General features: G+C 45.7%; 6 protein-coding genes and 1 non-coding gene across 7 annotated transcripts; 4 read left to right on the top strand and 3 right to left on the bottom strand.

Annotated features, from left to right (window-relative positions):
* Positions 1–626: 626 nt before the first annotated feature.
* On the bottom strand, positions 627–927 carry B0H65DRAFT_549503 (uncharacterized protein; the record flags this gene model as incomplete). Its single annotated transcript, XM_062829664.1, has 2 exons — positions 627–734; positions 796–927. 2 exons carry the CDS (start codon positions 925–927, stop codon positions 627–629), a joined length of 240 nt encoding a protein of 79 aa, XP_062680063.1.
* A 10278-nt stretch (positions 928–11205) lies between these two features.
* On the top strand, positions 11206–12604 carry B0H65DRAFT_526043 (uncharacterized protein; the record flags this gene model as incomplete). Its single annotated transcript, XM_062828850.1, has 2 exons — positions 11206–11736; positions 12184–12604. 2 exons carry the CDS (start codon positions 11206–11208, stop codon positions 12232–12234), a joined length of 582 nt encoding a protein of 193 aa, XP_062680062.1. The 3' UTR covers positions 12235–12604.
* A 69-nt stretch (positions 12605–12673) lies between these two features.
* On the bottom strand, positions 12674–14424 carry B0H65DRAFT_495131 (uncharacterized protein). The gene is made up of 3 exons (XM_062827784.1): positions 14217–14424; positions 13583–14147; positions 12674–13528 (listed from the first exon to the last, which is right to left on the bottom strand). The coding sequence occupies exons 1-3, from the start codon at positions 14386–14388 to the stop codon at positions 12781–12783; spliced, it is 1485 nt and encodes a 494-aa protein (XP_062680061.1). The 5' UTR covers positions 14389–14424; the 3' UTR covers positions 12674–12780.
* A 1298-nt stretch (positions 14425–15722) lies between these two features.
* B0H65DRAFT_539993 (uncharacterized protein) lies at positions 15723–16358 on the bottom strand (the record flags this gene model as incomplete). Its single annotated transcript, XM_062829135.1, has 2 exons — positions 15723–15988; positions 16130–16358. 2 exons carry the CDS (start codon positions 16356–16358, stop codon positions 15834–15836), a joined length of 384 nt encoding a protein of 127 aa, XP_062680060.1. The 3' UTR covers positions 15723–15833.
* A 2051-nt stretch (positions 16359–18409) lies between these two features.
* B0H65DRAFT_t340 lies at positions 18410–18499 on the top strand. The gene has a single exon. It is a non-coding gene; the product is annotated as a tRNA-Pro (tRNA).
* Positions 18500–21719: 3220 nt separating this feature from the next.
* On the top strand, positions 21720–23676 carry B0H65DRAFT_549499 (cytochrome P450; the record flags this gene model as incomplete). Its single annotated transcript, XM_062829663.1, has 3 exons — positions 21720–22104; positions 22185–22971; positions 23028–23676. 3 exons carry the CDS (start codon positions 21720–21722, stop codon positions 23674–23676), a joined length of 1821 nt encoding a protein of 606 aa, XP_062680059.1.
* Positions 23677–25246: 1570 nt separating this feature from the next.
* On the top strand, positions 25247–26374 carry B0H65DRAFT_558597 (uncharacterized protein). The gene is made up of 2 exons (XM_062830108.1): positions 25247–25505; positions 25591–26374. Exons 1-2 carry the CDS (start codon positions 25430–25432, stop codon positions 26094–26096), a joined length of 582 nt encoding a protein of 193 aa, XP_062680058.1. The 5' UTR covers positions 25247–25429; the 3' UTR covers positions 26097–26374.
* The last annotated feature ends 215 nt before the right edge of the window (positions 26375–26589 follow it).

Genomic DNA, 26589 nt, shown 5'->3' with positions numbered 1-26589 from the left:
GTAATTAGCAACAAGCATCTCAAAATATCTACTCCTCCCAATTCAATAATGATGACGATAGGAATAGTAACAAACCAATTATTAAAAGGGAAAGGATTGAATTCAATAAAGTATACAATATTTAATCGGCTCGAAAAATAGAGAAGTTACTAGCCATACCTTAGGAAAATGTACTACTCTATAGGTAATCTAACCTAAATAACCCTAACCCTTATAAAATTTAGCCGGGCACGACTAAAGATAATGCTATCGTTTTAAGCGATTAGCGATTCCCTTTCTTATTTACTTTATAATAATATATACGTTCTAAGAGCCTTATCTTTCCTATTTTAGTGTATAAATTGTATATTTTAAAGTATTTATTACGGAGGTTGTAAGTTACTTTGAACTATAATAGCGTGTCACTTATTGATACTAGGAAATATTTCATACATTGAAAGTGCGAAATTTTACCGCTAAAATTAGTTTTTATAATAACAGTTAACATTAGGTGTCATAGACCCACCTAGGGGGAAAATAGCGTATTTTAGGGTATTTGGGCGTACGTGGAGTATACCCCTTCTATAAAGCGAGTGTTGTCTAACCATGATCGTTCCCAAGGTGTCTTTTGCATAACCTCCTATCCGTCAATCCCGCATGGCTGGAGTGCGGCAGAAGCCACATGCACGGCCTGGGATAACCCAAACATCCTCGCCGTTGGCGGCGCATGTGGAACAGCGGATACCAGGCAGGCCCTGATAACGAAGGGTAAATACATGAACTGAAAGTGGTCGAAGGAGGAATCTCAACACTCACTGGAACCTTCTGAATGCCTTCGTCTACTGATGATGGGATGGAGAGCGGACCAGCGCTCGGGAGTAGCAGATCCAGCTGCTGAAGACGGAGGGTGATGTGACTCTGAAGAGTGATGTTGTTGAGGGGAAGCATTGTGTACAGCAAATGTGCCAAGGAGGGTGAGGAATGGTGGGTTGACCGTGGTAGAGTGATACCTAGTAGTATCTTTCTCTTTCCGTGCAATTTGTACTTGTGGTGGCGGCTCTTGCTGAATGCTGTGCTTGCTCTACTCTGTGAAGAGACCACTTGATCCCATGAAGGTACTTTCCCGGGATTTATATCCTTCTCCATGATGAAGCACGGTGGAGCTGGGAGCGACAAGGATAATCGACTCGGTCAGTTCAATTGAGTTGTGTAACAATCGCAGGATAAAACGCCCAGAGACTTTCCGGAAGTAAACACCCGACTTCTTTCCCTCATTGGACATAACAAGAGAACCCAACAGAAGGAAACACAGTAGCGTTGAACCCCAGCCCAACGCTCTCCCTGTCCCGGTTGACCAACGGCAGTATGTGACCGTGGGAAGAGTATTTTCTCCTATCCGTCAAGCGATGGGGAAAAAAGGGAAATGGACTGACGTTCTCACGATATTACCGGGAGTTGTTGACCGAGTGTCCATCGCGAGCTTCACCGGTCGCTTGGTGTGCAGCCTATCGCAACGGGAGCACCGGGCCGCGGGGGGCTAATAAGGACGAGCCGCGCCGTAACCACCACAAATCCGGCTTACCGTGGGTACCTTTGCGTCGTCTGGTTGGCATGCTTTTCTGGTTTCAGGTTGCTCCTGGTTGAGGAGACCGGTGACGGGGTAGCCTGTGAGAGCCTACAGTGTTTATGATAGCCGAGAGAACCCCATGCAAAATAAATGGGCTCTTCCTGGCCGAGGGTGACTTCCACGTTACCTTGGGCTCGCCTCGATGGAACGTGGGCTGATCTTACAGATAAAATGCTGTCTGGCTACTGTCAGAATGCACGGTTATGTGAATGTAGAGAATATGGGTTAATCGCTGTATTGATCGAGTGTGTGGAGTAGAAAGACTGCACACATAAGTTGGGGGATCCTAGAGTATTAGGAAGGTCTATAGCGCTATTAGGGTAGTTAGGAGGCTAGTCCTTTTATAGAACCTTTGTCTTACTAATTAGATATAGCCTACTAAATTGATACACCTCCCTAATTGAAATCTCTTTTAGGAATGAAGTTGAAACTATTTATATATTGCCTTCCCATTTCTAATTATTTCCTCTACGTCTTCTAATTCAATATAATTTATTATATATTCCTTCTTTTCCTTCTTCTCCTTAATTGAAGCTATTTTTAACAATCCTTTGAATTATATATACTTCTATAAAGATAATACTTTCGTTAAACCGTCTATAGGTATTTTTACCGTTTCTAAATACTTAATTTTAATAATCCTAATTATAACCTCCGATTTAAAGTAATACTTATAAATATCTATATACTTTAATTTAGTTACTAGTTTAGAGGCTTCGACTATTATTACCCTAATCGTTTATTTATTATTATAATCGATAGTAGGGATAAAATTTACGAATTTTACGATTAAGCCTCGTATCAAACGTATCGTAAAAATAGCTTCCTTTACTATATTTAAAAGGGTAATAAGCTCTATTTTAATCGTTAATATAATTATAGTCGTTTATTTAGTAGTTCCCTAATATATTAAACTACTCAAGAATTTAATTGTAAAACCGTATAAATTCTTTTAATCTATAGAATTATTTATAAAGGATATATTTAGTATACTTTATAGGGTATTTTCGCTTTTATAATATAGCGCTATATTTATAGTAGCCTATAAGTAGTATAATACTTTATTTATAGCTGTATAATAATTTAAATTAGTGTTATAATTATACTTAGCGAGGCGGCTTATAGCGAAGGTAATATTAGGTCGCGTTATAATTACTATATAGAAAATAGAGCCGATTTTAATTAAGTATTAATATATTAATTTATTAAATACTCTATTTTTGAAGGGTACGAGTTCGATATTAATAATAGGTAGTTACATTATTCTTTTATAATTTATAAAGCGGTATATTTTCTATAAATATAATTATTAAAATAATTAAATCTTTTATATTTTATAATCTCGTATAATTTCAATACTTAGAAATTATTATAACTCTTTACTTTTAATAAAATAATATTGCTATTTAAAGCTATTTATATATTTATAGGCTTCTTCGCTTTTATTATAGTAGAAAGTAAAGATAATATTATCGATGTAATAGAGAATAAATACGCCATTATTAACGAGAATATAGGGTTTCTTTAGGATTACTTCGAAATTTAGGGTAGTAAATGCATTAGTAAATTTACGTTATTAGAAAAGCAGAGAATATTATAATTTATATAACGCCTTTATAATTTTATATACTTTATTTAATATTTAGTATCTTAGGGGTATATATATATAAATTTCCTTATTTATATAAGCGTTAACGAAAGTATTAACGGTATTATATTAAATAAATTCGAAATTAAAGTATATGATCATAGTAATAAGGGTACGGAAGGATCGGCTACCGAATATAGAAATATACGTTTCTTACTTTATTTCCTTCTTTTATTAATTTCTTTATACGATTAAATATATTTTAATCTTGATAAATTTGCTGGTTTTAAAGAATTTATATATATATATTTATATATAATCGAACAATTATTTTCCTTTGGTCTTTAAATTATCCATATCAATTTCTACCCAAATTTCTATTTCCTTATAACTATTAAAATAAATTTACTCTACTTTTTTAAAGAAGTTTCTAAAAAGGTAATAATTAAAAAAGTTTATAATTCTTTAGCGGCGGCGGTAATTTTTAGTAGTAAATAATTTAGAACTTATTTATAAAAACGAGGGAATTAAATTCCTTTTGGGTAATAATTTTATCTTTCTAGGAAAAGCATTCCAATTCTACTTTTATAATTACTTTACTATAGTATTTAACTATAAATTAATAAAATTTTCCTATGTTAAATATAGCATTCTATAGTTCGAAGCCGTAATAGATTTTATTTTTAGTACATTTATCGAAGTAAAAATTTATAAAGAAGGACGTAGATAATAATATATTAGGAAAAATATGGTAATCTTTATTAAGGATAAAGTCGAAGGATATTTTATTAGCGGGGGAATTTGAATTTTCTAATTAAAGTTTTAGAGAGTTGCGGTCGGTCTCTCCTTTTTAAAGGGTTTAATTAAATTCTAATAATAAATTTAAGAAATTGTATATTTAAGTATCCTTGAAATTAATTCAGTTACTTATTAAGTTTAATATTTTTGATATTAGTTAAGATTAGTTATATTAGTTAAATAGTATTATAAATTTATGAGAAGTAATTTATAGAAATTTTACTTCCTTTAGTACCTCCTTAAAAAAAAAGCATATTTTGATTAAATAATATATTGCGGGTATTAATAATTATATTTATAATTAGGTTTTAAATTTGGTAGATTGAAGACGCTACGTAACCGATAAAGTATCCTATCTAAATTTTAAAATTTATTTTCTAATATTTCTACTCCTTCTTTTAAACAGTAATAATTATTATATATACTTTATAATTATAAATATATAAGTATATTATATTTAATTTACGTAAGGATAATATATATGGAAATTATCTTAGTAAATAATAAAAATATAAAACCGTTTATAAGTGAGTTTTTAATCGTAGAATTATTTAGGCGATTGGTTATTAAAGTAGACCGCTATAAAGATAATATCTAATTATAAATCTTTCGTAAAATATATATTAAATTTAGTATTTAAAATTTCTCTTTAATTATATTTCCAAACGTTCTACGCTACCGTTCTATATTTACGTATTTAAGGTAGAAGGCTGTATAATTATACTTTTGAAAGCGAAAAAGTTTTTTTATTATTTTAGAACCGGTAATTTTATTATTATATTTAGTAACTTTAAGTTAAATATTATATTAATTAATGAATATAATAAAGAAGTCATTCAAGAAGGAAGTAATAATTATAATTTCCCGGTTTATTATATAATAATCCTAAATATACTTAATATACCAGCAAGTAATAAGTATAACAATATAGTATCTTTAATAGCTCTTATTATAATTTAGGAAATCGACGGCGAATCTTTTTCTAAATCTATAATTATAGTTTTAAAATTTTTATTTAATTTATCGCTTTATTTTCGATATTATATAAACGTTGCAATTTATAATTATAAGTCCCTTAAAGCGGGCCCCTACAACGTTACTAAAATAATCTAATACTTAGGGATTATAATAACCAAATCAATAATATTAAATAATAATTTCTTTCTTATAATACTTTTAATTAATTAGCAAATTAAATTAGTTTCGTCGCATAAAGAAAGCGGCTTTCGAGAAAATTAGAGAGAAATCTTCGAAAATTATTTAATAATAATACGTAGAAAGGCTATTAAAAAAAGAATCGTTTAAAGCATACAAATAATTATTTAGGGGTTTCTAATCCTAATAGAGACATTTCTTATATAAAAAATAGAAAAATACAAAATTAGCTATAAAATCTAAATAGAAAGCTATATTGTTAAATTGAAGTTCTTTAGGTCCTTTAATTCCTTTTATAATAATATTTATATTCCTATATCCTTTAATAGGAATATAGGAATCCCTAGCCTAAAGCCTATTATCTTATAGGGTATAACGAAAGTTAAGGAAACGAAAGATTTCGTTAACTATATACAGAGAATTCTTAAAGTCCAAGATTATATTATTATTAAAAAAAATATTTAAACCTTCCCCAATATAAAATTTTTCGTTAATATTAAATGTTATTTTATAAGTATTATTTTCGTTGGAGAATTAATTATTCTTATTATTAAATTTAAAGAGGGGTTAAGCGTATTATTTTACTATTTTCGTTTATAAACTTCAACTTCTATTCTTAATTCTATATTATTTTTAAGGTTTTTTACAACTTTATTTTAGGTTTTCTTATTAAGCTTCTAATATAAATTTACGGCTATAATTAGGGCGCAGAATATATATTAATACTATTTAATAATATATATACCCTCCTTATTTACTTTACAACGAAGGGAATAATCTTTAACTTTTGTATTATACTTCCTTTTATATTAATTATAAATTCTACTAAATCCAACGTCCTCATACTTAATATTATTGAGGTAGTCTATTCGTACTATTAAAAAGGTCTTACCGGACTGTACCCTACCCACCCCAACCCCCGTGTAGCCAATTAGAAATAGCTATTTCTATTACTCTAGATTTGACTATGTACTTCGTTATTGGAATCGCGCCCGGGCATTCCGATAGCGACTGCGATAGTGACTACAGTACTAAGATGCAATGCGATTGCGACCCCGATTGAATTCCGACCGTAGTAGCGATTGAAATAGCGATTGAAATTAAATTGCGATATTTAGTATCGTCATTGCAAGGTTACTTCTATTAGAATTTAAATCGCTACTACAGTCGGAATATATTCGCGATTGTAGTTGTAAAAAGTACAATTAGTATCGCAATTGCTATCGCGGTCGTAATTAATATCGCAATTCCTTGCGGTAGCTAATGAAAGGTATATAGGGTAGGTAGGGTACAGTCCGGTAAGACCTTTCCAACAGTACGAATAGACTACCTCATATTATTACCTTACAAACCGTTAAAAGTAATACTTATTCTAAACGCTCCCTTATACCCTTTAGTTTTAACTACAGTAATTAAAGGTCGTTTGTATAGGCCCTTATAATGAAAGTCTGCGAATATAATACGGAAATTAAGAGTATTAATTATAATTTTCTCGCTAAAGAATTTGGAAATTCCGGATACTTAATTAGGGCGAACAAATTTTAAGTAGTTTAATAAATCTTTAAATTAGGTAACGGTTATTTCAATTTTTAGGACTTTATATTATATAACGTTAATTATAATTAAATCCTAGCCGTCGGTTTACTTACTTATTCTATTAGAATTCTTATTAGACTCGCTTAATAAATGTTTAATATAATTATAATAACGTTAGCGTGCTTCGATTATAGTATTTTCTTTATAGTAATTATAAATACTATAGACCCGAATATACTATATAACGGTAAACTCCAAAGACGCGAAGGAATTAGCTTCATAATTTAAGTATATAATTTCCTATATCTATTTTCGAAGGTTAATATTATTAGTTTTAAATAATTCGTAGGTTTTCTAACGGTTATTATATATAGTGTTATTATATTCGTATTCCTTAACGGCCGGGGGATTGAAATCAGCCAATTAAATAATAATATCAGCTAACCAACTTTCATCAGACTAGTTAATAACTTCAATTTTATTATTAAAATCTTTAATAGTAGTTATAGAGGTAGCGTTGAAGGCTGCCAGAGTATAATGAATTAGGACCCTAACTTTAAAGCGTTAAAGGGATTTTCGAACTCTTTCGATATAGCAGGTAGCTATAGCTTTGAAGGCGTAATTAGAATAATATAATTCTTAGGGCTTAATAACGGCTAATTCGAAGCTTAATAAATAATTAGTGAGGTCCAAACCTTTAACGCACCCTAAGAGTTTATTATTCTATTTATAGAACTTTAAAGGGGTATCGAAGTAAGGTTGGTTAAACTTAGAAGTAAACTCCTTAGATAGGAATATAATTTTTTGTATAAAGGGTTATATAAATAGATTTCGTACTTCTAAATATATTCATATAGTATAAGAATCACGAATTTAAACTATTAATTATTAGAATGCACAGTTATGTGAATGTAGAGAATATAGGTTAATCGCTATATTAATCGAGTGTGTGGAGTAGAAAGACTGCATACACAGGTTAGGAGATCCCAGAGTATTAGGAAGGTCTACAGCGCTGTTGGGGTGGCTGGGAGGCTAGTCCTCTTACAGAACCCTCGTCTTACTGGCTAGATATGGCCCACCAAATTGACAGCTACCGCTAGCTGCAGAAGAGAATTGTGCGCCCTGACGTGCATCAACCAGACTGCGACTGCAGAACGCCAAGAATTTGTCCTCAACGCCGCAACCTTTCTTTGGCCCATCGTCGTTCTTGTGAGCTCCAGTGACGATGAGAGCAACGCAGAAAGTGCATTGAACCGTTCCACGTCAATGTCGTGGCCGGTCTGGCTGTGACCCATGCATCAGGTGTCGTCAGGTGCTCCCTCTGTCACTCAAACCTCCCACGCACACTGGCCCTGGATCGCTTACAATCCTGTCTCTGTGGACGTTGGGAGGACAGCTGAGCCAATCTCGAAGAAGAGGTTGTTGATGGATGACAGCCAACCGGATGCTCCGGCACCCCAACCTTTTCCGTTATAACCAGCAACGTCCACTGCCAGAATCCAGGACTGCAACGTTTTATATCAGTTCTCACATGGCGGATCTCAGAACAACAATCCGGCACTTTTTCGCCCTCTAGTATCACCATGACTGGAGCGCTTCAACGAGAAAACTGTTAGGAGTTCGGCCTACCTCTTGGTAAGTGCTTACATGGTGTTCGAACCCTTTTTGACTAGCAATAGGCCCATCATCGCTCTAGGAGGACGATGAAGGCCTAGAGTCCAACTTCCGCTTTGATAAGATGCTTCGATGGGCTTGCAGCAGCAGGCTGTCAGCATGTTGCTGGTACCTTCTCACACGTGGCTGATAAATGCCTCAGCGATTGTCTCGGCAAGGATTTCGGAGTATGCTTGACATCATCCTTGTCTTGATATCTCGGTCGTCGAATCAGATCACCCTGACACGCAACCCATGCGAATGGCTATTGCTGAATGGAGAGTACGCCGAACCCTTGGCATACCCTTGTTCAATCTTGGTGTAACACTGGGTAATGGTGTGGTCGAGAATCTCGTCGACATTCAATGTGAAAAGGAGGAACTGGCAGGATAGCCTTCGTGGCTATGAAGAGAGGGTCAGAACAGTTTCCAATCGAATGGTATAGGGGCAGGAAGAAGGACTGGGCCAGGGAATCGATACAACCAAGCTCGCATCACGAGTGTGGAACTGTGAAAGGAGAGGGGGAACAGCGGCCAACAGCTTGACAAGTTCATGGCAAAAGCTGAGGGTCGGGCTTCGACTTCGGACACCCAAGGAGCCCAAACCCTCTATCGTGTGGTCACCAGAAGGAGGTCAAGAACCATGTCTGTCCCAACCAGCCGCAAGATCTGACTCCGGTGGCAAGGGACCAATGGCAGTGTTGGCAAGTTCGCCGTAGGCTTGTCTCGGCTTTTGAAGCTTTGTCTTCCCATTTGCCCCTTTGTTGAAGTTCCCTCTCTTCAGGCTGTGGCTCTTCTATTCGGCATCGATGTTCGCTCTTTGAAACACGGGGAAATCGTCGGATCGCTTGTCGTTGGACGAGAAAGCTGTTGATGCATGATTCAGGATCGAACCAAGGGCGGTCTGCTCATTGTTGCCTTTGCTGGTGTGCTAGCAACGGTCTGCGTCGAGTTTTGCTCTCAGTCATGACTTAATCTCTTTCGCGTTGCAAAGTCAGACGGTGGGGGAGGATAGATAATACCTACTTACACACAGCAAAAGATGCAACAAAGGCGAGGTACTGAGTGCCCGCTATTGGCCCAGATCTTTCGGAGCCCATTTCACAGTCAACCAGGCGGTCTTCGGGGTCAGAACTAGTGTCCGTAGGGCGGTTGAGTGGGCTTGAAAAGGGGAGATGGAAGTAATCGATTTGCTCCGATGGATGGAAGGAGAAAATTGGAGGTTTCTGGCGCGGGATACTGTGCGTGAGAGATTCGCCAACGAGTGCGAGGAAAGCAAAGGAAGGCGAAGCATTGAAGGCAGCGGACTTTCAGATTGGCGTCAGCATCCTGGGAACGCTCAGCAAGGAGTCAGAAGGGACATTCCGAGTCTTAAGGCAAGACCATCACCGAGTCACCTGCGCTGTCGGGATCACCTTCCCTGCGATGAGCGATCAAGGAGGGCAGGACTCGCATCCTCCTTGGCAGAAAGTCGTCAAATGGAAGGAGGGGCTTGTGTTAACTTCCATCGAACAGAGTGGGAGCATCCGATAGCGGCAGCACATTGAGATGCCGCCATGACCATCCCACGGCAGGCACGGGTACCTGCACAACAACCTCAACTTCCAACTCCCACAAACGACTGATACGCATTCCGTGCCTCTGTCGCTCTGTTTTCTCGTATAATGATTGAAAGATTCAACTGGGTTCCATCTAACGTTCGAAAAGAAACAAAGCAAATCCGCTTTATGCTACATTTGGTTTGGTTCGTTTTCAGAAGGCTACATTTGGTTTGTGTTCGTCAGTGTTTGCTTGGGTTTGTTTCACTTGCGTAATTTACGTAACATTCACTTTCCCTTCTAGAGGCACGTAATTTTCACCGGTTAAAATATCATACTGTGAGAAGATTCTGGGCGTTTGTCGCTTAGACCGCTACGTCCCAGAATCCCCTCCTTTGCAGACCTTCGTTCTTTGTCATCGCCAGCTATATAGCTGGCGATCTCTCCCAGCCATCGTTAGCTGGATCCCTCAATCAATACACTCAATACATCATCATTCCCTTCATTCGTGATCCATCTCATACATACACGTACCATTACACAAGCAAAACGCAACCACATAAATACAGAACGGGACAACAGCGACATACTGTGTAGTCAACAACACAAGACAGGAAAAAACGAAGCCATCCCCAGCTTCCACCCCCTTAAAATAATCACATACGGTACTAGAAGCCACCCCCAAACTCGCCAAGTTGTACATTCGTCCACTTGCCTTGCTCTAGTGCAGCCTGCCCTTTATGTCCAGTGTCTCCGTTGTCGTCCTCGGCGATAGTCCCCAAGGACACTCGCCGAAATCACCACTTCTCCCCATACCATCGAAGAAAGACAATTCCTGAGCACGATTTGCAGAAGATGCGCAACAACATCTGCTTTAATGTACCACAAAGTATATCGATGTCATTGCGCTGGTACCGAATTGGGCAAAGTGTGCAAGTACGTCCCGTTGCAGAGCTGTTCATTTCGCTTACCCTTGAATGTGCCATGACACTTTACGGATAAAGCACCTTATCGGCTCAACACCAACAATTGAACCACGATTGATGCATTGCACCCCGGATTTGAGGCTCCTTCAGGGTATGGAAAGCTTTGACGTCCCCGGATTTGGTGGGACAATGAAACCCACTATTCCCTCCGTGTAACCTCATGGAACACACCCCTATTCCTCCAAGTTGCCACAACACCATGTCTTTGCCAATGACCTCGGCGATACCCAAACACTTCAGAATTGTATAAGATATCGGCTTTGTCTTCTTCAACCCATTCGACAAAGTTCCATCATGCAATATCCAAAATCTGACATCTAACCGCTTCCCTTGACCTTCCACCATCATGCTGCGACCCCCGGCTCTCTTTGGGATCTTGTCCCTCGCATCAAGCACCTTTGTGGCCGCTCATGCACTGGCACCATGGGAAATCGTCCAAGTTGACACTTATTCCCCATCCGGTCGACTTGGCAGCAGCACAATCAGCTACATCAAGACCACCATCACGGACCCCAACAGCGCCACCAATGCCACAGCAAATTGCAACATTGAATGGGACGGCCTAACCAAAGGCGAGACGCCATACGGCACAGCGCTCGAATGCACGCCAGTAGAAGACGGATCGTGGGAATTTGAAGTCCTGAGAGCAGACCCCTCCTCCGAAAGGCCCTCCATCAGCAACTTTATCCTCCGCTTCACGCGCCTGACCAACGACGGCAACCTTTACGTCGGCTCCGTCACTCTTGATAGCGGGATTGACCGTGACCTCTTCTTCATGTGCGCCGCCAGTGGTTTCTGCTATGCCAACCTCCGCCCCGAGTCCACTCCCGTCCGCGTGACTCCGAAGGAAATTGGGAACAGGTCCTCCGATCTCAAAGTCCGTCAGGCCGAAGAGACACCAGAAGCCGAGCCGGAACCACCCATCCCCTGGTAAATCTCCCGCATCGAGACGCATCGCCCCTCCAGCGAATCCGCCACAGGCAGCTCCGGTCTGAGCTCCATCAGCCTCACCATCACTGAGCCTGGAACCGGACTGGAAGGGCCGGACATGACGGCCGATTGCACCGCCGAGTGGAACGAAGCTGCGGGGGAGTCGCCGTTTGACAAGGTCCAGAATTGCAGCGAAGTGCAGGAGGGGTATTTCATGTTTGAGGTTGTCAAGGGAAACAATACTGTTGAAGGCGATCCGATGAGCAGCTTCAACCTGAAGTTCACCAGGCTGGGTGTTGATGGGAAGACATACCTTGGTTTGGCCGAGTTTGCGGCTGAGAAGAACTTGGCTGGTAGCTGTGGAGGGAACGGCGTGTGCGATGCTGTCTTGAAGGAGGAGTATAACCCGCTGGTTGTGGTGCCGGAGGAGGTTAAGGGACGGTAAAGGAGACGAATGTAATGATAGGTAATTTTTAATTTACGGAAAATAACAGTCTGGTCGGAATTGAACGCATGATTTCCGAAATCGGATCAAGACAAGGTCCCAAATACTGGAATGGAAGGCGCGCTTATCTTGACCTCGCTGACAATTGCGACAGCCAGGTTGGGGAAGGAACTCCCCAGATATCGCGTCAGTCAATGAGGGAAGGAGGAGTTTACCCTATCAGTCTCTGTTCTTCCAGACCGGCATTTCCTTTGCTCTCCGCACCCAATGGACACTCCTTCCAAGCACAAGGTCAGCCATCCTTCTTTGCGAAAACTTACCCGGAACTCACCATGTGCCATCCTGTCGCGATCTTTGCATTACGAGACAGCAACACACTTGGTCACAACCAGATACAATATCCTGCGTCACAGCAACAAAGCGGGCGGAAATCAATGATGATAACATTCCAATCTAAGCCAAGTACGTATGTATCAGATGATCACCCGTTGGTGGTCCTAGTAACGAGAGTAATGCCCTACATGGTGATGATGACCCTCGACTGACTCAACTCCAATCTCCAGAACCCAGCTCGACCTTCCTTCCCGCGCGCAAGGCGTCCCTGATGTCTTCGATCTTCCACGGCTCGTACTTGTACCCGGGCGGGTAGTTAGGCGGCATGTCGAAGTCCTTATCGAACGGAATGCCCTTCTTCATGCTATCCACCACGCGGTCGTAAACCTCGTACGCATACTTCTCCGGATCGTGCTGCCAGACCCATTTGGGCATCCTGGGCTGGGCGTGGCGAGAATCCACTCTCGTTTTGTTCCAGTCGGTGTCCTGCAACAGTTCGGCGTTGCTGAAGCCCAGCTTCTGAGCGCACGCGTTGCGAATGAAGCGCATCCGAACATGGGCACGCACCGACTGTGCTACGTTCTCCTTTCCACCAATCTGGAGACACGCCGCCAGGCTGACGGCATCTTCGATTGCTTGGGTTGCCCCATTTCCCGAAGCTGGCAAGAACGAGTGGGCGGCGTCACCAATGTTGATAACACGACCACCCTGAGATGCCCACTTGGGCTGAGGATTGCGCCAGAAGAGCTCAAAGTTGATAATGGTCTTGGGCGGAGTAAGCTTGATCAACTCCTTGAGTTCGGCCGCCCATGGCTTGGTGAGTTTGTTGTCCATGTTCTTCAACACGTCGTCTGCCTCGACCGTATGCGTCCAAGACTCTTTCTCGGAACCCGTAACGTCGTGGTTCATGATCCAGATAATGGTGTCTGGGCGAGTAAGACTCATGGCATAGGTTCCCGGTCTGTCGACAACGTTAGTTAGGTACGCAGACAACACGTATATGGGTCACACTTACCCAAGCCAAGTACGGACGATGGGCTCCGGCTTTCCACCGCCCTCCGGAGTATGCATACTGAAGAACTCCTTGATCTCGGGGTTCTGGTCGAGATACCTGATGTCAAACGCCGCGCGCCACATGGCTCTGCCGGACTTCATGGCCCTAACCTGACCTCCGACCAGCTTTTGCGCCTTTGACCCGACACCATCGGCCGCAATCACTACATCCGCTTCGTATCTGTCGCCGTCCTCAGTAACGACTCCGCCCTTTCTGGCTTGCACGTCCTCCCAATAGTCGACAACTTTCTTGTTGAAGGTAATGGGGATTCCAAGTCGCTCCACCTGACGAATATACATCCGGTAAACAAGCGGACGCATTTGAAAGAGCCCAGGAGGAGTGTCAGGATCAAGTCCAGCCTCCCGGAGTCGTTCAGCCACCCTGATGGGAGGGATCACCAATTCTCCCTCGTGCTTGTAGGTCTCAATCCAGGCATTGTGGAGAGATATCCCGTCAAACTCCTCAGCCATCTCAGGCCAGTGCTTGAAAAACTTGGTGGCAGACAGACCCATGAAGTACATGTCGCCTGACCAAGGATGTGTCAGCCAACATCGACTCTTGACACATAAGCGTTGTTCAAAGAGCACACACTAACCTTGGGTGTTGATGTCCGGGCATTTCTCCAGGATACGGACCTTGTGACCCTTGCGACGGCACTCAATTGCTGCCGTCAGGCCGGCCAGGCCGGTTCCCACAATAAGAACATCGATGCCTGAGTCCGGATATGAACCGATAGGTCTGGGCTCTCCTTCCGTGATGTAGGGCATGTTGTAATTGGTGTGGGTTGCTCAATGGTGTTTAGCTCGAATGTTGTGGTCCGGGGAAGAAAGCTGATGAAAGCCGGTAAGTGGGGAGACTTCATATAAGTATATGGCACACACCTACAGAATGCCCTCTCTGTCAGCTCTGAACCCTGGAGAAGGATAAAGAATGCAGGTGTCGGACCCGAAGGCGCCAGCGATTCCTACACGGGGATTGTAGCTTCCGGCACTAAAACCAAGACCATGGGCAAACACATTCCAGTTGGCAGTCAGCCAACCGTACATCGGCCCCTGAACACATCGAGGCGGGTGGTACCGAGGCTTCGGTTCCGGTTTTCGTGGTTGTAAGCAGCAGCTGCATGTCCTGCAGTGCGGGAGTCGCACTGTTGAAGCTTACGCTTGTTGGAAATGGACGGCAATGTCACTTCCTTGCCACTGTTCAGATGTTAAGTCCCCATGGGATGTCCTTTCTTACACCCTCTGGCCGCTACTCCTACTCTTCAACAGACCCCTCCACAACCCCTCTTCGCCGATAACGGACACTTGAGTAACCGCCTGCCGGCACGGTTAGCCCCTCACTCAGCATTATGATACATCTACGACTCAAGAAGGAGCGGAAGGCGGATTTCGAGAGGCAAGAAGGGCGAAAGAAGACTGGGAAAGGGTCGTCAATGGCACAAGGGAAGGCATCTTTGGCTGGAAGTGGAAAGGAAGGAAAGAGAAACGAAAGAAAGCGGAATGCCTGCGCCAGCCAGGTACAGAGGTTGCCACAGTTCAATACCCCATGATGAGGCATAGGACGGACCGACGGATGTTGAGGTTTGGAAACACATTCACCTTCTACTTTCGCCTTTCGCTGTTGCTTTTGCTGCACATGTTGCTTTTGCCTTTTGCTATCGTACCACTATCACAGTCCGCACATGCACACGACCTCAGCTGACTCAAGGGTCACTGCACTGAGCCTTTAAACGGTCACCGGCAACCAGCAGGCTCGTAATACATTCGAATAACTTGATGCTCAATATTTGGGATGCGGTTGACAGGAGGATGGGAGAAGGAGCTCAGGGGAAGGACCAGGAAAGTAGATATGAGGCATACCTAGGTGGAACGACTTCTGCCTCGACGGTTTAAGTCAAAGTCAAGACAAGATAACTTCGCAGTCGAAGTGCTGCTCGCTCGCAAGGCCTTGATTTCCGAATCAATCGGAGGCTCAAGCATCTTGAAGCTTGCGCGTGGGGACCTTGGTGCACCGACTGCCAGCAAGCAGCGTGCCAGGAAAATAAATTGCTCAATTTTGGGCGTTGTGGTCTGTTGACAGCCTCGCCTTTGCATGCTACCAGCCCAGAGAGTCGACCGAGAACCAAGAATTTACGGACTGCTAGTGGCAGCTCTTCGAACAGGGGACCGGAGAAGGTAGGTTTGGTCTCGCCCCAGCCGGCGTGCCATTAAAGCTACTGATGGAAGCTATAGGTAGACTGGCCACGAGAGGGACTTCTACGGCACTTGAAGGCATCATGCGATGCAAGGAAGGAGAGGAAGGAGGGAAGGGAAGCGGCTGTGGATGACTGACTGTTCATCATTTGGACTTCAGGGACTTGACTTGTGACTGGTTTATGCGGGAAAAGGGGGTGTAGGTAACTGAAACAAGACGATGGAGAAGTCGAAGGTGCGCGACTCCCACCGGAGAAGCAAGGTTACCAAAATAAGCAAAGGTCTGCTCGAGTTTGAGCAGGTGATTTGTACCTACTTGAATGCCTCACAGAGACATCCCAGGCTGACTGACCAATCAACCCTTTGTCGAAACCGCTGTATCTGGTCTCAAAAGCACAGAATCCGGCCAGCGACAAGCTTATCAGCACAGTAGCAATGCCCATGACATGCGCCAGAGACATGAAGCATGTCTGGAATAAGCATGGATGAGGCGGTCTGGTAGGGCTGAGGTTATGGTTGGTACTCACAGGAAGGGTCATTGGCATGTGAACGAAGAAGTGTTAGTGCTTTTTTGTTTCTTCAGGCAAAGTCGAACCTCGCTGGGCCTTTCTTGAAGTAGGTAGAAAAGTGGAACACACGGAGAGCAAGATTCAGGATCGGTCCGCGTGCTGAGGAAGCAATGGACGTCAATCTGTCCCTGGTGCCGGTATGCTGGAGGTCGAACTGGTCGGTGATCAGGGGCCGAAAACCGGGTGAAACGCCGAAGTCAGGTAGGTGTTTACTTTTCTTGAGAAATTTGCTTGGCAAGGAACACTGAGCGGGTATAAGTACGTGATTCCCGCCCCCTGTGTCAATCTACTTCTAACCCACCACAACCTTGTCCTCAAATAGCAGATCTTTGGACAGACGAGCCTGTGAGGCGAGCGAGTCGGAGTTCTGTCCCCCATTTTGGGTGGCAAAAGGGCAGTGTCCTTGTGACATTGACAGTGTTATCACAGACTAATTTGCGCGGCAGAGGCGACTAGAAGCGAGGTAGAAGAAGAAGAGGAGGAGGAGGGTTTTTTTGCTTACGCTGAGGTTGGGTATAACGACGACTTTCGTGCTGTGGGAGGCAGCAGCCTGTTCTTGGAGCTGGAATCCCGGAAAAGGAGTGGGATGGTGTCGGAGGAATTTGACAAGTACGATAGGTAGACAAGGACAGAATAGCGTACGTTATTTATAGCTTCTTATATGCCTTAATCCCCTCCGCTTCAATGTTGTAGCTTATGTCCGACTCGTTATCTGATTCAAACCTTTGTGTGAAGTGGTACTCGTCAGGCCTTGAAGCGCCCCAGCCCCCTGACGATTCGATGCAAAACCATAGAGGGAGTAGGTGATGCGGACCCAAAGGAGTAGAACTAACTTGCAATTGATCTGGTCTACTTCTGAACGCTTCGTCTGTGAAGCCCAGTACCGTATGAAGGCGGCTACCGAATTAAAGTGAAAAGAAGGCCTGAGTATTCCCGTCTGGGATCCTCCGTGTGGATCTCCGGGTGGGAAGGGGTCGGTGCTGGACGGGAAAGATCACGATGGCGTTTCAGCTGGTCTTCCGGTTTGGCGCGTGGTGTTGTCTCATCAGCGAAGCATAAGGCAGGGCAGACAGACATTGGTGGGCGAATAGCATGGTTCTCGCCGTCCTTTCTGTCTGTAGTTTTCCTCTGTGGTGTGTTAGTTTGCTGTTATACGTGAGCATCATTGCGCACTAACAACTGACTACTTGCGGCAGGTACAAGACAACCGGGGTAACGGAAATGCGGATTAGGCACGGCACGGCTCAATAGTCCTGAATCTCTTGTCTGCGCGTGGCAGCAGTGCTTAGATAGTACTAAGGTAAGGTATGTACATTGCATTCACGTCAGATGCACCTAACGAGCAACATAGCATCCGGCACGTGGGCACCTTCAACCACCACCACCACCACCACCACCACCACTACCTACAACACACCGTATGAAGAAAGGCGTTCATCTTCGTCGTCGGCGAGGCAATCCGGAACAGTTGTTCGTCACCAAACTTCCGGCTCCGGCGTCGCCGACTGGATGCGCTCACCCTGGAAACTCATTTTTGCCCACCCTCCCAGTCCGCCAGCTTCTACCAGGTTGCCAGATACCTACCTCATCAGCTCATCCCAGCTCAGGACTCGGCTCTAGAAACGTCGATTGAACTGTGCTTGCGTCGTGCGTCATGCCTTCAAGCGCTAGTCACAAGTCTAAGTGCAGAAGCACCAGGTGCAGCGCGCATTGATTGCCTTGACCTCGCTTTCGTCACTGCAGCTAACAAGGGGCCCGGGAGCATAGATATATGCAGGTTCGTCATGGCAGCGCGGCAGGTTCATGTATGTATCTGTCCTGTCGTGCACAGCAGTGCACAGCCCTGACCTGCACTTCCCAATTCTTTGGTGGAAAGTCCCGTGCTCTTTTTTGCAGGAATTATCGTCAAGTGTCAACAACTGAAATGAACAGCATGCAACATCGTGAGCCTTCACGAGGGGCGAACGGATCCTGCTGGGTGGGGCTTATAAGTACTCCACTGTGGTACAGCGTTCAACAAATCAAACGGGCCGCTGGTCTAGTGGTATGATTCTCGCTTAGGGTTCAATCCTGAGCATTCTTGCGAGAGGTCCCGGGTTCAATCCCCGGGTGGCCCCCATTCTTTTTCGTCTTTTTTTCCCTCACTTCTCTTTTGCTACCTTCTTTTTGTTTTTGCGCCTCGTCTTGGTTTTTTTTGATCTTCACCTGTTTTTTGTTCTGTTTATTTTCACACAACCCCGGCGATCGCGAAGTGCAAGTCGGTCGCCACATTATGATATCTCGGTTTCACAAATGATTTTCTCAAACGAGATCCACTAGGAACTTGTGTGACTGGGCATATTTGTTGAGCTTTCCCTGTTGACCGTGCCTTCCGTTGACCTGGAGTAAGCTGACGTGAGTAAGATTTGCCTGTGTCGTATGCGAACCGGCGGCGCATCACCCACACACACTTTGCCTTTTTGTTCGTTCAGAATTGAGGTGTCCGGCCGATCGCCGGGCTCTGGGCTCCGGGCTCCGTGCCGGGCCCCGCGGCCCGCGCCGTCCCGGGATGTCCGGGGAGGGTGAGATTTACGAGGGAAAGGGTTTGCGATACCCAAACAGAAGACAGCACAATGGCTCTACGATGGGATGTACAGCCGATCGTTCACATCCGTACCACCTAAATTCAGGAAAATGGGTTCTGACTCCCCGAGTCTCACACCTAATGTCCCATCTTCTTTATCTTTGGAGTCTGGAGTCTGGCCTCTTCAACGCGTCCCGAGACTCCGATTTTTGCTTGCTTGCTTGCATCTGCATTTCACAATCATGGATGCATCCTGGTAGGAGCACGTTTTCCGGCAGTTGAAGTAGCCTGGACAGCTTCCTTGGTGTCGTTCTGTGCTTGTAAACATGGAGATTTGTTGATTTCAGCATTTTATCGACACTCAATGCATGTAAATCCACGGGAATTGATGGACATTTGAGAAGCACCTGAAGCTCTAGATCAGAGAATGTAGATTGAGGAAGCGTGGAACAACCCATGAAAGAAGAAGTGAGCGATAAATAGGCAAGAGAGTGAAACAGAGACGGAAACAAAAGCTCGTTGAATTCTCGCTTCCGGTCTCAACCCACAACGGAACCCCTTCGCATTCCCAGCAAGTCCCCCTCATCCCACGCATTCGTCTCAACACTCGGTTCCTGATCCAAGCTTTGCTTTTGTCGGGGCTTGCCATCGCAAGGATCAACTTCAACCCTTCCAACCAAATCTCCTCAAACAAGAGAAAGTGGCAACACCGTCACCGGCGCAGACACATCAACAGCGCCTCAACATAGCCTCTCAAACACGTCCTTAGTCGTTCCACTTCTCGCAGTTTTCGCGCCGGCCGCCTCATCGCCTGTCGTTCGGTAACTGCAAGCTCTCGATCTTGTCAAAGCCTTGATCAACGCTCCGATCAGCCAAGTGCGGTCACAGGTTATTTCAGGTGGGTTGGGTGCAGACCCCTCCTGTTTTGGGAGATCCCTTGAGAGCTGCCTTGGGGACCCTCATCGCTGTTATTTCACCCACATTGCGTGCCTATGCCAGAAGATTCTTGCCAAAGCAACTGAAACCCTTTCTCGCTGGTGCCATTCAGGCAGGAGAAAGCGAGACCGTTAGTTGCCTTCGCAGACACTTCTACATCATGTAAAGATTGACCTCCACAGTATATCTGCAGCCATTATGGGGTATCGCACTTACCGCCTCCCTTTAAATAAATAGCCGTGAGTTGTGACCAAGACTTCACCAAGACTTCGGTCGAGGGTTGGAGCAAATCCGGTCGGGTCTCACTTTCCCGTACTCTTTCACGCCTCAGAGCGTAACAGAGAGAAGGAAAAAAAAAGAAAAGCGAAGCGAGAAAAGCAACGAAAGAAGAATTGCACTTCGTGATCTGTGCTCATGTTTTAGAAGTTTCGCGTCCGTGCCTGACCTAAGTCTAACCGGCATGCGTCCCGCCTCAGCAACCAAATAAAAACCGCTCGCAGCAAAGCATGCAACGTGACGCAGCCTGAAGTGCATACATCAACGTGCTTTGAACTGGTTTAGTTAGCCAGGGAGCACGAAGAGCCTTAGTAAAAGGATTGGGAAAGTCAGTGTGGTCACAAGAAGGCAAGTGAAGCCGACACTCATTCCGGCCCAACTCCAAGTCAAGTGACCAGGCCGTCTTGTCATTCTCAGTAGTCGCTCTTAGTTTGAAGTCCCGCAACAGAGCTACCGAACTCAAAAAATCGCCCTATCCTCAAGTTAGCTTTCACCTCTGATCTTCTTTTGTCAGGCTCCATGGCACTCACGAAACACAATCCACACTCAGCGTTCTCAAATCCGGTTGTTTCCAGCTCCGTCTGCTTCTCGTCTATCGGCGTCACCTCCGGGATTCAAAAACTTTTCCTGTTGGTCTGATTCTGGCGCTGAGGTTGTCCTTATTATAGAAACTCAGTCACGCGATTTATACATTCTGCTCCCGATCATCACTAAAAGACAAGGAAACACATGTTTCTTACCTCTGTTATGTGCACTGCCACCCACTTCTTGCCTTGAACAATACAACTTCTTCCTTTGTGCAAGGCTGAGTCCTGAGAGAGCAGACGTAACGTTGCAATAGCGTGAAAATGTTCGAAGCTGTGCAGTCCAAATGTCAGCGCCGCTGCAGAAATGCCGTGCGTAGGGATCAGAAAGGCAAGGTACTCGCTCTATCAAGGAAGCGACGTCATGTAAGGGGGGGATAAAGTCAGTTCATTGACGATCCAGGAACGGCCACAACTTACCACCCCACCCTTGTCAACCGTGATACCTGCAAAGTAGTCAGGCTCTATTGATCAAGTTGATAATTGCCGTTCCAATAAGGGTTGGTGTCCTTCCGCCGTTGTCACGAGACCCTTCAATACTCCAAACTGACACACTTTCAGTGGTGATAAACACAAAGTAGGGGCTCCAAGGCTTACCCGAACAATATGATGCTATCTTTGCATCTTTTTGGGTCTTCAGCACCCTCGTCCCCCCCATTACTGTCACTCTCTCACACCTCTGCTGTCGAAACCGAAGATATCGCCATTGGCGCTCGGACTCCACCTGGAGGCTGGAGGTGCTAAGTCGTCCGTGCATTGCGTATACATCGACAGTCGTCCAGGCAATAATGAGGAGAGAGAGGATGCGGGCAGGCAGGCTTCTAGAACTCGCGGTTGTCAGCCATACTGGCAATGAATCCTATCTAAACAGGGAACCAGACCGGTCGAAGTGCCTTTTGTTGAGATACCCCTTCATTGTTGGACTTACCAATTCAGATTGTCCTTTGCATTCCCTATTACTCATCATTCGTTCTCGCGATGCAGCCGCTTACTCTCGTTATCGTAGGCCTGTTGTTGTTGGTCGTGGCCGTTGTGCACTTCATCAAAGCCTTTAGGGAGATAAACGACCCAAATGGAATACCGGGGCCGACACAGATACCCTACTTGGGGCGCGTCCATGATCTTCCTATCCAGTTCATGTGGCTCAAGTTCAAGGAGTGGGCGGACAAATATGGACAACAAGGGTTCTACCGAACCACCATGCTTGGTGCCGAATTCATCGTCGTGACCGATGAGAAGGTAGCGGAGGATTTGCTGGTCAAGCGCGCCAAGTATAACTCGGATCGGCCAGTCATTCAATCCTTGTTTGACTCCAAGAGCGCGTATGGGTCGATGGAATACCTTCCCCTGATGGGCCACAATCGTAAGTAAACAAGCCCCTGAGAATTATGATGGTCCAGGCGGAAAAGAAGCAGAGGCTGACAAAGCAAAAAAAAACCACAGAATACTGGGCGCGTCAAAGAAAACTCAGTCATTCCTATCTGGCCGAGGCCACAAAAGCTCACTACTACAGTGTAATGTACTTTGAGGTCCAGCGATGGATGGCCCGCCTTCTCGAAAACCCCGAAGACTTCCAACACTCTCTCGAGGACATGTCATCCAAGATCATGTGCCAGTTGACATGGGATGATCCGAGCCTCAGTGAGTACTGTACCAAGAGCGCCTGGGGTCTCTTGACACAGATGTCACCGGCTGGACCCATCACCAACGTCTTGACACCGCTCTGGCACTTGCCAACCTTGATCAACCCCTGGAAGAGAGCAGAGCGCAAACGTCACGATGAACAACAAGCGTGGTGGATGGAGCGTCTTTTGACATGCAGGGAGAAGTTGGCGCACGGCGAACTACGCCCATGCTGGACTCGCCAGTTTCTCGAGAAGACGTCCCTCAAGACCAGCATTTCTGGTGACTATGAGGCATCTTCTGTCATTGGGATGTTGGCCCTGGTTGGAATCTTTACCGTCGTGGGTCCGATGTCCTACTGGCTTGTGTCAATGGTTCACAACCCCAAATGGCAAGAGGCTGTTCAAAGGGAAGTCGACCAGGTTTGCGGTGGCCGTATGCCAAGATTGGAAGACGCTCCCCGGTTACCTATCCTCCGTGCTTGCATCAAGGAGGTAATGAGGTGGAAGCCGAACGTGCCCACAGGTGTCGCCCACGAGACCGAGGCGGATGATCACTACCAGGGTTTTTTCATCCCCAAGGGAACCCGCATCCTTCCCCTTGACTGGTTTGTCCTTCCTGCCCAGCCGTGATTCTTGCTCGATGAGATGCTGATGAAGACAGGTCCTTCCTCCGTAACCCCGTCAAGTACCCCGACCCGGACAACTTCCGTCCTGAGCGCTGGCTCGAACCGGGCTGGCCCACGTACCAGGAACCGCTGACGCAGTATCCGACCATCAAGGGCCTTAGCTCTTTTGGATGGGGGCAGCGCCAGTGTCTCGGTATGTCACTCACCCAAGATGAACTCATTGTGGGATGCGGTGCCTTGGCCTGGTTGTTCAACCTTAAGCATAAGCGTGATCCCGTAACGGGCCAGGAACTACCCGTCCCGCTCGACCAGAGCAACTCGCTGCTTATCATCAAGCCTGATCCGTTCCAAATGGAATTTGAGCCCCGTTCGGAAAAGAAGAAGATGGAAGCGTTGAGGATCTGGAAAGAGTCCGAGGCAAAGGATCGCGCGAAGAGAGAACAGTGGCTGAGGAACCTTGGAGAGGGGAAGCCGAATGTGATCAAGGAGCCAAAGGTGCCGCAATCGACAGTAAAGATTCCATCTCACTCACCGGCAGCAGCGGTCCCGGTTGTACTCGTGAACGGACACGAAACGAATGAGTCATTGGAGGAGGTTGTTATGGAAAAGGCGGTGGTTGATTTGAGGAAGGAGGCGGGTATCCGCATCAAGATCGCGAGGCTAGACTCCACTGCGAGTGTGTAGGCTGTCTCCTTTCTTGGACTCGAGTGAGGTGAAGGTGGTGCGCAGTTTGGAAGCAGCGCAATGGGTGCAGTCTTTTGCTAGTCAAATTGTCAACAGAGGCGTTTCCGGGGGATGGGTGAAGAAATGGTGGAAAGGGTGTCGGGTGTTGCGCATTTGTGGTTCTCGCCTTGATTTTCGCGATGGTGAAATGGACTGGCTTGTTCGGGGAAAAGAGTCACAAGAATTGAGAAACGACGAAGAGAGAACCTTCTCTCTTACATAAGAATGGAGCGTGCTCCCATAAGTAAGAAAGCATCTTTCCGTCTCATGTTGTGCAACGCCGACCAAAACGTGCCTTCCGTCCAGGATGCCAGCGGACATGTGGTAGGTCCGAATCTCCGATCCCTTGACAGGATGGCAACTGCCTGACTCTGAGGCATTAAAAGGGCGAGAATGCCACAAGGGACACTTTTATGCCTGGCCAGCTCAGCCACCACCACCAAACATCCACGGATAGATTGGCTTATTAATTGTCATTGGTATCATAACTAAGACTTCACTGTTTTAATAACATCAACTTTTGCCCAGCCACTGCACTCAGCCAGTCATGCCCGTTACCACCGGATACCCAGGATTGTCCTGGATCAACGCCCGCCAAAGCGATGGCAAGTTCCCAAGATTATATATTCTCACCCGTGGAAAAAATCAAAACTGGTTAGCACTTTTGCTGCACTCTGCACTGCATGGTGCGCTTGGAGGCGAACGAATAGCAAGGTAAAGCTGCTTAACTGCCACCACATGTTGCGTTTGCCTTCCAGTAAAATTCTTGCAACTTCGTGAAAAGTCATGGCAGTGCAAGTTCCCTTGTTTATATACCGAAGAATCCCGCCAAATCCAGAAACGAGAACCTCGCTTCCTTTCTGGGCGCCGATATGCCAGCGCCTCAACGTACATCAAGTCGCAGCCGGAGGCGGTGTCATACAGGCCCGCGTTGTTAGTGAAGAGGTGAAGAATTGTCCACCACTGTAACTTACGTGCGTTCCAATGTACAGACTCGGACTTGCACTATACAGTACTGCTGGCGCTCGGCACCCAGAAAGGAAGCGAGGTTCTCGTTTCTGGATTTGGCGGGATTCTTCGGTATGGCTTCGCCCCCGGGACGTCAAGTTCGGCCTTCCCCCTCCCTCCGCCGTCCGTGCGTTGATCTGGTCAACGGCACTCGCCGGTTCGGACGGTATCGTCGGGTTCCTTGACGGGAACTGCTCGCAGTAAATCTGTTGAAAGCGAGATTACCAACCTCAATCATTCTACTCGATGCGCTGCACTGACAAGTGGAAGGAGCGAGTGACGGTTTGACATTGCACCGACATTGCACCTTCCAAGTTCCACGCCAAGTTACCTGGTACGTAGCGAGCACTGCTTAGTGCCTCGGCGGTGACGGAAGGAGCAAATGCGGTTGCCCTTTGTTAGAGGTGTAAACATCAACCGTTACACAATAGTTGCCGGCCGGAGACGAGCGAAGGGTGGTTCCACGGCATGAACTCCCGGCACCAGAGAACCCCTCCCTCAGCTCCCTGAAGACAACCATCCAATGGGTGCTTCCAATACTCATCCCTTCAGCTTATCAAGGCCAAAGTCCTCCAACGAAGCGGTTGACTTGAGCTCTGACAACATCAAGATTCAACACATTGTGAAGTTCCTTTTTGGCTACCAAGTCCATTGAAACAACATCGCAAGGGGCAAGCACAGCACAGCACTGCTCATACTAGCTACCATGTCTTCCTCTTCCAGCCTTATCCCCACCGAGGCCGTCGTTGGCACCACCGTTGCCATGTCGTTCATCCTTCTCGGTATGTCCCAACACCACCACCACCACCACTGCCCTCACCTCCCTTCCAAACCGAGCCCCCCAAACTAACCCCTTACCCTCCCCAGGCAACGCAATAACCCAATCCTTCATGGGCGTCCCCGCCCTCCTCATCGGCTTCCCCCACCCCTCCTCCCCTTCCCACGCCAGCGCCGCCAAACACCTGGGCACCCAATGGCCCGTCTTCTGGAAAGTCGGCAACGTCTTCTTCCGACCCATCTCCACCTTGGGCATCCTGGGGTACGGCTACGCCGCCTGGGCCTGTTCGCGCTCCTCTTCCTCCACCCAAGCCTTTGGGGGGTCTACGTCAGGACAAAACGCGTGGAAGTACTATGCATATTGTGCCTTGTGCCACTTGATCACGGTGGTGCACTCGGCGGTCAATATGCAGCCGATTAATGCCAAGATTGATGGGTTGAGGGAGGGCAAGACGGATGCGGCGCTGGCGGAGTATTATGCGAGGAAGTGGGCGAGACTGAATTTGGTTAGGTTGGTGATGCCGGCGGTGGCGGGGACGGTGGCGTTGTGGACTACGTTGAGGGCGGGGAGGGTTGGGGGTGTTAGCTTCCTGTGAAATGTGAATGATGGGAAGACACGAAGTTATGGTAGGGATGGCAGAGGCTCCGAAGGTGGCGAGTTCAAGATAATTGTTGGAAAGGTGACAAAGACATGTTTCAATATTGCTTGAGACAAAAAGGAAAGAGGGAAGAAAGCACCAGTGTTATTTATGTTGGAGGTACATGGGAAACGAACAATCGGGAGTAATGATGGGGGGATAATGGAATACAAGGGTGTATGTTACAATGTTAGCTGCGCTTTTATCAATGAAACCGAACAAAGTTTCGTTCGGCGCAGAAAAAGTTCAGACAAGTGACCTGACCGTGAGAATGTTTACCTTGATGGTTTGACGAACGCCTCGAGCCATTTGTTCACAAGGCTTCCATCCTTATTGTCCCTCCAGAAAAACTGCTCGCATCTCATTTGTTACAGGTCTTCTTCACTCGTCCTCTTCACATCTTGTAGCCACTATACGTGGTGATGGCAGGAAAAGTCCTAATAGGTAGATC

Source organism: Neurospora tetraspora, assembly GCF_033439725.1.
Source record: "Neurospora tetraspora strain CBS 560.94 chromosome Unknown B0H65scaffold_5, whole genome shotgun sequence".
In the NCBI taxonomy this organism is placed as follows: Eukaryota; Fungi; Ascomycota; class Sordariomycetes; order Sordariales; family Sordariaceae; genus Neurospora; species Neurospora tetraspora.
This window is presented reverse-complemented; position numbering and strand designations above follow the sequence as displayed.

Coding starts and splice junctions, on each gene's coding strand:
- B0H65DRAFT_495131 (XM_062827784.1), bottom strand. CDS start 14,388: ATGCCCTACATCACGGAAGGAGAGCCCAGACCTATCGGTTCATATCCG. Junction 14,148..14,216: donor CCCGGACATCAACACCCAAG/GTTAGTGTGTGC, acceptor ATCCTTGGTCAG/GCGACATGTACTTCATGGGT. Junction 13,529..13,582: donor ATCGTCCGTACTTGGCTTGG/GTAAGTGTGACC, acceptor CGTTGTCGACAG/ACCGGGAACCTATGCCATGA.
- B0H65DRAFT_558597 (XM_062830108.1), top strand. CDS start 25,430: ATGTCTTCCTCTTCCAGCCTTATCCCCACCGAGGCCGTCGTTGGCACC. Junction 25,506..25,590: donor CATGTCGTTCATCCTTCTCG/GTATGTCCCAAC, acceptor TACCCTCCCCAG/GCAACGCAATAACCCAATCC.